Raw genomic sequence first — 13,368 nt, 5'->3', positions numbered from 1 at the left:
GGAGGACAGGGGAGCTCTCTTATCAGTTTTTAGAATATATCAAGCAAAAACAACCAGATTTCATAAGTTAGATTGTTTGCATCAGATTAATTTGAGACCCTCCTTTTTCAGGGCGAAGCTTAAAGACACAGATTAAAATTATCATATTTTTAACACAAATTCACAGATCGAGATTCAGAAAATTTGTTTAAGTCATCTTTGTATTGCAATTCGAAACTCCAGCTGTAGTTCTCATTTTAAAGCGGTTGCTTATGAATTATGTTGTTATTTGATTTAAAATAATGCCAACAAAACAATAAAAATTTAAAAAGTTTCTGAAAATAACATTTGTTTTTGAAAGGTGTAGCAAAGCACACCGGGTCAGCTAGTTTTCATATAAATAACTTTATTTAAACTTTTTAGTGATTTTCAAATTACTGTATCCTGGAATATCCAGTACGATCCCGTTTCTATTAAATGTTTTGAAACAAGAATAATCTCGATGAACTCTTTTTGGAGTAACAGCATATGGTAGCTTATAAATTATAATCTTATATATAAAAATGGAGGCATGAATATGTGCGAACACAAACAACTCTTTGGGGGTTCATCCGATTTACATGCGATTTTTTTTTATTGTGTTCGTCTTTGCGCAGAGAAAAACACAACGGAGAGATTATTTCGATAATGTTTTTGTGAAATTTGATAATAAATTTTTAGTTTCTATCCGTTTCCAATAAAAGTCATGGCACCCAATTTTCCAAAAAAATGTTTAATCAAACAACCCAGAGTAGGAAGGCGCCATAATCAAGGCTTACTGATGCTCATCAACCTTTTCCAAAGTCAATGCAATGTACTCTTCACGTGGCACCTGTGAATTGGATACTTGGATGATTTTATAATCTTCTTTATTGTATGATTAAAAACGGAATTAGTCGGTATGGAGCATATTGCCGAAAATATTAATTTTTGCTTCAAATCAAGGCAAGAATCAAGGAATCCGGATTTTGTTGAAAAAACCCCGGAAACAGAAAACGATGAAATATTTCATTACATCTTTATAGCAAAACCACGAGAACATCCGAAGTTCTTCGAAATAACAGGTTACCCCTTCCGCAATATTGGTTGCAAGATTTCCAAAATGATGACGTGGTTGTTATGAAAAATAGCGAGCATTGTACTGAATTGCTCAGTTTTTCCATATACATAATTTTTTATGCCAGTAACTCGTAGGCCACTGTCCTCAAAATCATAAATTTGACTTCCCAGATTTAAGAGCTTCTTGAAGAAATAAGGTTTGGTTTGTGGTTTTGCATAAAATGCGAATTTACCGCGGAAATATTTAGATTTTCATGGAAATTACTATTACTGGAAACCTTTTTAAAGCATATTGTAAGCTTATTGTAAGCTTTAAATTTGAAAATACTGGAAGAGGCCATATCTAATAGTCGTAATAAATCATTGAACACGCAAATTTTGAGTTAAATAACAGTACCTAATATATAAAATTGATAAATCATCTTTTCACGTAACTATTTTCTAATTCGAGTTTTGGAATGATTCTTAGGTCTTTCAATATGTTCCATACTGAAAGCAATAGTTTCATCACTAACTTTAGTTCCTTTACACTAATTACTGAACTGAATATACTCTGGAGAACGTCTTATTAGTACCTTATCGGTATAAGGTAAACTTAAAATGAATTATAAAATCTTAATGGATGCGTTTTCTATGTTACACCATCACGTATAAACGGAGAGTTGGAATGAAATTAAATTTGGTTTCCGAGGGTTTTTCGGGCCAGAGATGGTTTGTATAATAGTTTCGAGAATCTTACTTCTTATGGTAGGATGGCTCCCATACAAAATCATATCCTTCTGCTATCTCTTATATATAAAAATTTATGCGTTTTCTTTGCAAACACCATCACTTATAAACGGTGGGTTGGAATGAAGTGAGGTTTGGTATTCGAGGGTTTTTCGGATCAGAGAAGTTTTGTGAAATAGTTTCTAGAATCTCACTTTTTATGGAAGGGAGATCCCAATCAAAATAAACTTGAAATGGAACACAACTCGAACAATTTTATGACGATTTTCATGAAAATTGATTTACGGGCACGAAGAAGTTAAAAACGTCAGCTAGTCTTTTATAAAATGTTAAGAATGTATTCAGTTAGTTTGAGTATAGAATTGTATCTACTTTGTGATTCCATAAAAACTACATCATTGGAAAGAAACAATTGAAAAATAAGAAAACGTTAGAAAAACTTCCCTTCTTCCTTTCATGCTTAGATGCTTAAAAACCAAACAACATTTTGGATATTAAGAATGTTATCTTTGAAGAACGGAAACTAAAAATTTGATCCAACACTCAGTATCAGAAGTCAGAAACAGGTTTTGAATCAGTAACATTTTCAAATACAAAATGCTTGGAAAAGACACTTTTTAGTCTCAAGAAAAATATGAACCAAGATCCAAAACAAAAAAAAAATTGTTTAAAACCAAATATCCGTACTAAGAAAATAAAACAAAATAAAATGTTGATAATATGTACTATTAAAAACTCATTCATTTACGTTCAAATGTTACAAATCATGAAAAGTCAGATTTTGAACATTGATGAGAATTTATGAATAATTTTTTTGAATTTTAAACTTTATTTCTTATCCCGTTACGAATAAGAAAGTTAAATCATTTTTATTTGCATAGAATTTTAATCGGAGCGTTAAAAAATGATTCGTATTTTTCAGAAATTTAAAGGCTACGAGAGAAAATAATAAAAGAAATCAAGGAAAATATCGAAGTTTCCAAATTTATTTATAGTCATTTTTGTCATATTGTTATTTCTAATATTTTTGTCATTTTTGTCATTTTTGTCATTTTTGTCATTTTTGTCATTTTTGTCATTTTTGTCATTTTTGTCATTTTTGTCATTTTTGTCGTTTTTGTCATTTTTGTCATTTTTGTCATTTTTGTCATTTTTGTCATTTTTGTCATTTTTGTCATTTTTGTCATTTTTGTCATTTTTGTCATTTTTGTCATTTTTGTCATTTTTGTCATTTTTGTCATTTTTGTCATTTTTGTCATTTTTGTCATTTTGTTCATTTTTGTCATTTTTGTCATTTTTGTCATTTTTGTCATTTTTGTCATTTTTGTCATTTTTGTCATTTTTGTCATTTTTGTCATTTTTGTCATTTTTGTCATTTTTGTCATTTTTGTCATTTTTGTCATTTTTGTCATTTTTGTCATTTTTGTCATTTTTGTCATTTTTGTCATTTTTGTCATTTTTGTCATTTTTGTCATTTTTGTCATTTTTGTCATTTTTGTCATTTTTGTCATTTTTGTCATTTTTGTCATTTTTGTCATTTTTGTCATTTTTGTCATTTTTGTCATTTTTGTCATTTTTGTCATTTTTGTCATTTTTGTCATTTTTGTCATTTTTGTCATTTTTGTCATTTTTGTCATTTTTGTCATTTTTGTCATTTTTGTCATTTTTGTCATTTTTGTCATTTTTGTCATTTTTGTCATTTTTGTCATTTTTGTCATTTTTGTCATTTTTGTCATTTTTGTCATTTTTGTCATTTTTGTCATTTTTGTCATTTTTGTCATTTTTGTCATTTTTGTCATTTTTGTCATTTTTGTCATTTTTGTCATTTTTGTCATTTTTGTCATTTTTGTCATTTTTGTCATTTTTGTCATTTTTGTCATTTTTGTCATTTTTGTCATTTTTGTCATTTTTGTCATTTTTGTCATTTTTGTCATTTTTGTCATTTTTGTCATTTTTGTCATTTTTGTCATTTTTGTCATTTTTGTCATTTTTGTCATTTTTGTCATTTTTGTCATTTTTGTCATTTTTGTCATTTTTGTCATTTTTGTCATTTTTGTCATTTTTGTCATTTTTGTCATTTTTGTCATTTTTGTCATTTTTGTCATTTTTGTCATTTTTGTCATTTTTGTCATTTTTGTCATTTTTGTCATTTTTGTCATTTTTGTCATTTTTGTCATTTTTGTCATTTTTGTCGTTTTTGTCATTTTTGTCATTTTTGTCATTTTTGTCATTTTTGTCATTTTTGTCATTTTTGTCATTTTTGTCATTTTTGTCATTTTTGTCATTTTTGTCATTTTTGTCATTTTTGTCATTTTTGTCATTTTTGTCATTTTTGTCATTTTTGTCATTTTTGTCATTTTTGTCATTTTTGTCATTTTTGTCATTTTTGTCATTTTTGTCATTTTTGTCATTTTTGTCATTTTTGTCATTTTTGTCATTTTTGTCATTTTTGTCATTTTTGTCATTTTTGTCATTTTTGTAATTTTTGTAATTTTTGTCATTTTTGTCGTTTTTGTCGTTTTTGTCATTTTTGTCATTTTTGTCATTTTTGTCATTTTTGTCATTTTTGTCATTTTTGTCATTTTTGTCATTTTTGTCATTTTTGTCATTTTTGTCATTTTTGTCATTTTTGTCATTTTTGTCATTTTTGTCATTTTTGTCATTTTTGTCATTTTTGTCAATTTTGTCAATTTTGTCATTTTTGTCATTTTTGTCATATTTGTCATTTTTGTCATTTTTGTCATTTTTGTCATTTTTGTCATTTTTGTCATTTTTGTCATTTTTGTCATTTTTGTCATTTTTGTCATTTTTGTCATTTTTGTCATTTTTGTCATTTTTGTCATTTTTGTCATTTTTGTCATTTTTGTCATTTTTGTCATTTTTGTCATTTTTGTCATTTTTGTCATTTTTGTCATTTTTAGAAAATGTTGCCATTTTTTCCATGAAATATTCCTGCATACTCTCAATTATGTCCAATCTACTTATAATGGTCAGACTGTAAGAAAGGCTTCAATCCACTCTCAAGTTTTCTAAATCGGGGTTTTTCGTTATATTTTTCGTTATCTTCATATATTGGGAAATTATTTGATCATAGGGAATTTTTTTTTATTATCTGACAATTTGCGCCGGGGGTCTTCAGATTTTCCCCAAAATTGAAAATTTGGTTCATTTTTGCGACTTAAAAACACATGTATTTTTTCAGATTTCTAACATTTTTATTTTTTGAGTTAGCTTCGGTTAGATTTTTTTGTAAATAAAAAATAACCATTTTTCAAAGCTACATAACTCTGTTGTTTCTCAACGGAAATTATAAAATAGCACATCAAAATGCATTGAAATTTTATCAGCTTTCCAAATAAAATAGTTGAAAAAAATTAAATAATGACTTTCAACATGAAAAGTTGTAAATAAACTTTAAATGGCGTCTAAAAGTACCGTCTGCACCACCGAATATTTTGCAAAAAATACCATTGTATATCTCGATTCATGATGCAACTTTCATCTGAAGACACCAAAGTGGGCCATTAACACCTTGAAGAGTTATGAAAGAAATAATGACAATAAATATCTTTTTTGCATCGAAAACAAACAATGGTCGAACAACTGCACTCACATATGGAGATAGCAAGCACTTCTAACAACATGGAAACAAAAGAACTTATTATAGCAGGTAAAAAACACTACTTTTTCGTGCTTTGTAGAGTGTTTGCAGCAAAACTGACTTTAAATTTTAACCAAAATTCTGAGTATCGTATTGTTTATGTGATATAACCAATAATGGGAATGTTGCTTTTACAACCTGGTCATATACTATATAACTTATTCATTTTTCGATCAAAGATCTTTGTGAAGCATAATCAATGCCAATAGTAGAAGGTTCAGTTCCTGTGATTGGGATCACAAAAATGTGATTAAAAAAAATGAAATATAGACGTGCTTTACAAAATTTTTATATCGGGAGCTAAGCACTGGACACCAAAATCCTTTCCCATTGATCAAAAAAGTATGAGAAAGTGGCACAAATGTTGTATAAATCATCAAAGAGCTCAGTATGGCCAGCCCAGGCTGTAAAATGATGAAAATATGATACTTTTACTGTATTCGTTTTCAACATTCGCTCAGTTTTGAGGTTTACCATACTAGAACGAACATAATTCGTCGTCAGTGTTTTGCTACCTCAATCGCTCACACACGAATCTTCAGTGTTCCACCGTCTATTTTAAATCAAATCTTGGGAATTACGAATGTCAAACTTAGCGCATAAACTTCTAAAAATGACAGTAAAATGTGCATAACTTGTTGTGACCTGGTGCAAAACTGGGTATGAACGAATACGTTATTAGATTTTTGGATATAACATGAAGTCAGTTAGGCTGCAACAATCCACCGCCCCTTCTTTCATAACAGTCCCATATACAAAAATAAGCAAGCGAGACAATCAGCCTTTTCTGTTTTGGAATATATTATTAAATTGCGACCACCACTTTCAGCATAAACGAAAATCGTTTCTAGGTTGTCATAATAAATCGTTAGACCTGACATTTTCGAAATTGGGTTATTGGTTAGGTCGAGAGCACCATTTTTATTCATTATGGGACTGTTAATCGAGCATATTTGAAACCTTTTTCAAATCTACTCGCATAACAGTCCCATACATAATATTTTCCTCTCTAACCAAGCTACTTTCTAAGACTTAAATTGATCATTTTTGAACTTCTTAATGCAATTTTCATAAAAGAAACAAATTATTGGAAAAATATCGTAAATTCCACATTTTAAGTTGAATATTTTCACGATTTTTGATTGCATCCGATTGTTTTTCGCTCAGGAAGTCATTCCTAAGAAAGTCAGACCTGCCTTCGAAAACTAGTGTGCATCATTCGACATCAAATGAGTTAAAAAAATGTTTAGATGATTCAAAGCAATAAACCAAAGACTATTTCGCCGAAAGAAACATTGAAAAGTACCAAATCCGTGGTATCTCACATATTTCACGAATTGATATTTTTTTTCGAAAATTCTAGAACAAAACCTCTTTTCTAGTCTTTTATGTTGAAGCCTTATGTTGACCTAAAATGACGAAAATTCATATGAGACTGTTATGCGAGTAGGGGCAGTCTGAAAAAGACGAAAAAATAATGTTTTTTACCAGCTTTGATAAGTTCTTTTGTTTCCATGTTGTTAGAAGTGCTTGCTATCTCCATATGTGAGTGCAGTTGTTCGACCATTGTTTGTTTTCGATGCAAAAAATGAGATGTATTGTCATTATTTCTTTCATAACTCTTCAAGGTGTTAATGGCCCACTTTGGTGTCTTCAGATGAAAGTTGCATCATGAATCGAGCTATACAATGGTATTTTTTGCAAAATATTCGGTGGTGCAGGCGGTACTTTTAGACGCCATTTAAAGTTTATTTACAACTTGTCATGTTGAAGGTCATTATTTAATTTTTTTCAACTATTTTATTTGGAAAGCTGATAAAATTTCAATGCATTTTGATGTGCTATTTTATAATTTCCGTTGAGAAACAACAGAGTTATGTAGCTTTGAAAAATGGTTATTTTTTTTTTACAAAAAAATCTAACCGAAGCTAACTCAAAAAATAAAAATGTTAGAAATCTGAAAAAATACATGTGTTTTTAAGTCGAAAAAATGAACCAAATTTTCAATTTTGGGGAAAATCTGAAGACCCCCGGCGCAAACCCGTCAGATAATAAAAAAAAATCCCCCATAGTATGGACTGAAAATTGCAAAAAATCTTTGACCTTCAATCATCAAAACACTCATGAATTACACGTGTAACATGTGTTCATTCTCGTTTCCTTATTCCCTTTTTATCAATTTTTGATATCTACGAGCACTCGGCAAATATTTATTCTTATATTGAAGTTTTTCACCTCTAAGTTGATCTCAACTCCAAAATTCGAACACAAATCAGAAAATTTAAATTGTTCATTTTTTATTACTGTCAGTCAAATCTTCTTCCAAGCTCACCATTTTTCATTCTCTTACCCTTTTTATCTCCATTTCAGAATCCAAAGAAATCCTTCACGGTCTCAATGGGACGTTCAAATCCGGTGAGCTGAATGTCATTATGGGGCCCTCGGGTGCCGGCAAAAGCACCCTGCTCAACATATTGGCCGACTACGTGTGAGTATTCAACCCTATCTTAAAGATCCTCAGCTTGATAGAATGGCCGAAAGCCCTCTCAGGTGGTTGTTATGATTATTTGCCGGTGCCGTCTTCCGCCATTTCTGGTTGTAAACGTCTTAGATGGAGAAGATTTACAGCTCGATCTGATTCGGAATGATCGTTGGCTCAGGTTAAGCCTAATTAAAATAGCTGATTTTGAAAAGATTTGAATGATGAATTCGTTAAGGGTAGCGAAAATTTTATTCAACGAATTTTCTTGAACACGAAGGTCGATTCAAGTTTTTTTTTCAATAGGTTTCGTTGTTTGTTGTATAAATTTTAATAAATTGAGGAATTTCTCAAATTCTCAGACAGTTGAAGGTTAACAGTTTCAAAATTTTCCTTACGCTTCGCCAAATTTTTGTCTTTGTCAAGGTCAACCAAAATTTGAATTGATTTTGCAATATTATTGATACGGCAACACCCAGTGATTTGAGACAGTCCGAGACAAAAATAAACTGCCTCCGGTACGAAGGAAATATTTGTGTTCGCTTTTTTGCAGACATTAAACCTGTTTTATCAAATTCAAATTCTGGAGTTTGCGTCAAAGGTGTTTTTTATTTATTTTTTATGCCTTCTTTATGCTTTCTTCATCTGGTTTGATGCTAAGGCGTAAACAACTCGTGTATTACAAACTTGAGAGCATGAGTGACTCAGCAAATGGTGGGAAGATAAAAAAAAATATTAAAATTATACCCTTAAAATCAAAATAACAATGTATTGTTCTTCACGAAGTAATAACTTGTTTTATGTTGTTTTTTCCTTATTTTTAAATTTTTAGATCGGCGGGAGTTTCGGGCATCGTTCAGGTCAACGGCAAAACCCGACACCACAATAGTCAAAGTTTCAAGAAACTTTCCTGCTACATCCAGCAGTACGACGCCATCCGTCCCTATCTGACCGTTGATGAAGCCATGACGATTGCCACCCATCTGAAGCTCGGATTCAGCGTTTCTCGGGAGGAAAAGCAAAAATTGATCCAGAAGATTCTATTCATGTTGGGTCTGGAGCAGAAGGGCAGTACCATTTCGAAGGGTCTCTCCGGAGGACAGAAAAAGCGCTTAGCGATAGCTCTAGAAATGATAGATAATCCCCCAATTTTGTTCCTGGATGAACCGACCACAGGGCTGGACAGTTCGTCCTGTACCCAGTGTATTTCGTTGCTCAAAAGACTGGCCCAAGATGGAAGGACCATCATCTGTACGATTCACACGCCGAGTGCATTGATCTTCGAAATGTTTGACAAACTTTACACGGTAACGCAGGGGCATTGCTTTTACCAGGGACCTGGTCGGGAATTGTTGCCCTTTTTGTCCGATTTGGGTTACCACTGTCCGAGTTATCACAATCCCGCGGATTTCAGTAAGTTTCACTTGTAAAGAATTAAAAAAATCGAAACTATCATAATTAATTTCCCGTCATTTGTTTTTTTTTTCCTATTTTTTCTTATCAAACAGTGATGGAGATCGCAGTTGGCGAGTACGGAGCGGACGTTGCCAAAATTATCAAGGCTGCACTGAAAAAGTACTACGAAATCAACATCAACTCGATCAAGATGGAGTTTCTGTTCGATAATGGTGAGTTTTCATCACATATTTTAAAGTTGATTAAAATGAGCTGGAAAAATCTCACCAACCGAGCCGAGCTACCAAAGTTGATTGATTTTGACATCATACATATGGTTCATGGTGACATATGGTTCAAGTCTTTTTTTTTTTCGCTAGATGGCGATGGATGGCATTTTTTCATCAGGTTTGAGGTTTTGACTTCAAATATAAAAAAGCAATTTTTTCCAAAATTTATCTATGTATCTGAATCAAAATATTTCAATATTTCTATGAAAAAATCATGCCAACCTTCCTTTTTTATTGAGAAACAAGTTAAATTCTACATTAAAAAAAAAATATTTTTTAATTTATATTTGTTAAGTCAAAACTTCGGCAAACTGCTACGGAATATGGTATTCTTATTTGCAAGTTGCCTGAAGCCCTTTTGAAAAATTCAAATTCTGACATTTGGTTCCAAAATCAATTGATTATGCTTATGAAAATTTGAAAATTCTCATTTTTGAAGTTATTAATGATGCACTCAGTTTTGCTGGTTTACCATGTCAAAAGAAAGTTCATCATTAAATTTGAGTTTTTAATAAGTTTAACTAGTAGACAGCTGAAAATTTAATCCTTGGGAGAGGCTTGGCAACACTGCCCATGTGAAGTTCGTGATCTGTCTTGCTGTGATATTTTTGTAAATTTAGGGCGTAAATCTGTATTCTTAGGAATAATTTTATACCGAAATGCAACGTGAACCAGTTTTCAATTATGTGAAAGTGGAATATTAACGAATAAAATCAAAATGGCATTTTTTCCGTCACTAAACAAAGTTGTAGGGCGAAGAGGACTGGTGCTATGCCCTGGGACCATCCGAAGAATCCGATGCTCCTTCAGCTTCAGACGAGAAATTGCAGTACACGAGCTATTTGCATGGATGGTCCGGATTTCAAGCTAAGTGGTTTAAATAATTCTTTATGTACCTTGTATTATTAATCCTAATTTATATACTCAGACGCCACAATTATTGGGCTGAAACGAGATTTTTTCCAGATTCATTAAAGTTTGAAATGTTTCAAGTGAAACATTTCATAAAATCAAATTGAATTGAAACTTGTGTACAAGTTTTTGTACAAGCAAGGCTTCATCCATTTCTTCAAAAGCCTTTTCGTCTTAAGATTGTATATCTGGAAAGACTGGCGAAGTTTGCATTTAAATTTTTTATGTATTTGCAAGTTTATTCATTTGCGTTAAAGAATTGAAAACCAACAATATTTAGTATTAGAATTAATATTTCATTAATTATTTAATTAATAGAATTAATACCTACTTAATACTTGATTATCATCTCTAAATGAATTTATTATTTTGTTTCCTATCTTTGAAAAAAACAGTCTGTATATTTTCTGTTGATAATAATTCGATTCCAATCCTGAAACATTATATTGGATGGAAAATGTAATATTTTAAAAATCTCCTGAAGAATGATTTCTCAGAACTAGGACAACTCTCCAAAGACTGTAGGATTGGTGCAAAATCCTTGTTTTAACAAGGTGGTAAGTGTTTTTGCGGTATAGTGTTGCAAATTGCCAAGTTGTGAATTCTTAAATATGACGATGCTCTTACGTTGGAATAACCTGGTAACAAGTTGTTCTTTTCCGTTTAGTATTAAGATAAAAATCTTTTTCCGTTAACAAGAAAAATTCCCTGCGATGTTAATATTTGTTTATTGTTTAATTTATAGAACTCTAATAAAAAAAAATTCATTAGTCACCAAATGACCTAAATTAAACGTGGATTTTATTAAGGAATGTTTTACTGATTTCCTTATCCTTTTGATTTGTTTTTTTTTTTCAATAAGTTTATTTGAAACGGCTCAGGTTAAGGTTTTAGAAAGCCAAACTCGCTTTAAGGTCTAAGTATTGTTGTTTTTTTTGCAGAGTTTAGTGGTTTGTATCAAAAGAAGGGCAAAAGTTTTTTTTTTTTTTTTTTTCAATTGAAACGTACATACATAAGCAAACACAACAAAAATGCTACAAGTTAAAAAGAAGGTAATGAATCGTATCGTTGAGGTCTGATTAGTGCTTGTTGTCCAATTGAAATAATGAAAAATGATGATACTACCAAAAAATATACACAGAGTAGCAGGTGGTAAATTTGAACGAACACTATTCATAGTTTGAGCATACATAGATGCCGCCAAATAACAAACCAATACGATTAACAAGTGGTGAATGAGCAAAAATTGATACATTATATTTACTACACTTAAATAGGAAACGGATCGTACATCAAACTAACATCACTTGGAATAAATAAAAGTCATTATAGTATGCGTATAAGATTTTAACTATGGAAAATGTGTATTGTAAGTTGGATTTGATTTGGCATCGTTCATTAAATGAAAATGACTAGAAAGTGGGCTACAATGGACTTCTACAACCGTTAACGAAGTAAGATTGCAATACCCGCACTTTTTAATTTGTGTTAAAACTTGGATGATTTCGTAGAGTAAATTGTGTTTTGAATAATACATTTTATTTGTTTAAGGTGTTCACATTTTTCAAGTTTTGAATGTAATAAAAGTTGTAGTAAAATTCAATTGCCAAGTAATTTTTTTAATAAACCAATATATGGTTCAAAATAAACTTAATATATTTCAAAATATAACTGGTGCGAATAGTCGTGAAAAGTTCTAGTTTTATGTAAAATAAATGTATTTTCAATTAAAAATCCAGATGAAACACTATGTTAATTGAAAAACTAATTTAACTAAAATTCCTTATTTGTTAAAACAAGGTTTGAGGTATTGGACTGTATAAAATCAGACTTTTACGAATAGGATTAAAAATATCAAGGAAAAACAAGACGTCACAATTAAATTATATATTCAAATTCTCTAATTTCAAACCAAATTCTAAAGCAGGAGGGTTTCTAAATATCAATAAGGACTGATAATCAAAATATTTAGGTTAGATCAGAATTATTGTAGTAACCTTAAGCTACAAGTTTGGTAATGAGTTATTTCGGATATGCACATCGAATGATCTTTTAAAGGGTTATCCTCTAAGTTTGATGTAATATTAAATCAAATGTAAGCTTAAAATAATTCATTGTTAACCGGTTTCAGAAGCACGTAAATGGAATAGGTCTGAAGCAATAAAAATATTGAAACTTTCTTGAAAGAACATCTCGAATATTTTATGTACTGTTGTGTATTTCAAAAAGAAGTTTCGAAAGGGGTAAGCAGAAACAGAGAGGAACAGGAACACAAATGAAATCAAAATAAGCTTTGATTATTTTTCCGAAGATTAAACATTGAATATCGACTTCAACAAAAGATGCAGAAAAGCTGGCTAGGGAAGGAAAGGGATAAGATGAATTTGCAATCTAAATAAAAAAAATCAGTGTAATCATAATGCCATTGGCCAGGAGAGGCTGCAGGTGAATCGTAGTTGTCTGTATCTAGCTAATTTTAATACAACTTGCAATGTGCAAAAAATATATCACTATTTAATATCAGAAGTTTTCAAATATGTGAGTATGCAAGGAATGAGTAAAATGTCAAATTTTATTACAATATTATTAAAATAGAGTCAATTTTCTGTATTTTTCTCGATGATTTGGTGTAACTATATTTGAAAGTAATCGAATTAATAGGGTGTATGTTATCACAATACAATATATTTTTTTTTATAAAGGTGAGACAAAGTCTAGCAACAATAAAACATTGTTAAAATTAAAAAAAAAATCCCGTAATTACTTGAGTGATAGGATATTTTTTATTAATTTAATCCATAATCTAATTTAGGAGAATCTTTGCT

General features: G+C 30.6%; 1 protein-coding gene across 1 annotated transcript in view; it reads left to right on the top strand.

Annotated features, from left to right (window-relative positions):
- Positions 1–13,368, top strand: part of LOC129741306 (ATP-binding cassette sub-family G member 1-like) — a 188,419-nt gene that overhangs the window by 84,720 nt on the left and 90,331 nt on the right. The window contains 3 exon segments of the mRNA XM_055733029.1: positions 7,838–7,955; positions 8,779–9,359; positions 9,455–9,574. Coding sequence (XP_055589004.1) covers positions 7,838–7,955; positions 8,779–9,359; positions 9,455–9,574 — 819 coding nt within the window.

The sequence above is a fragment of the Uranotaenia lowii genome, chromosome 2 (assembly GCF_029784155.1).
Source record: "Uranotaenia lowii strain MFRU-FL chromosome 2, ASM2978415v1, whole genome shotgun sequence".
NCBI lineage: Eukaryota > Metazoa > Arthropoda > Insecta > Diptera > Culicidae > Uranotaenia > Uranotaenia lowii.
Note: the sequence above shows the minus strand (reverse complement) of the source record. Positions and strands in the feature narration are given on the sequence as shown.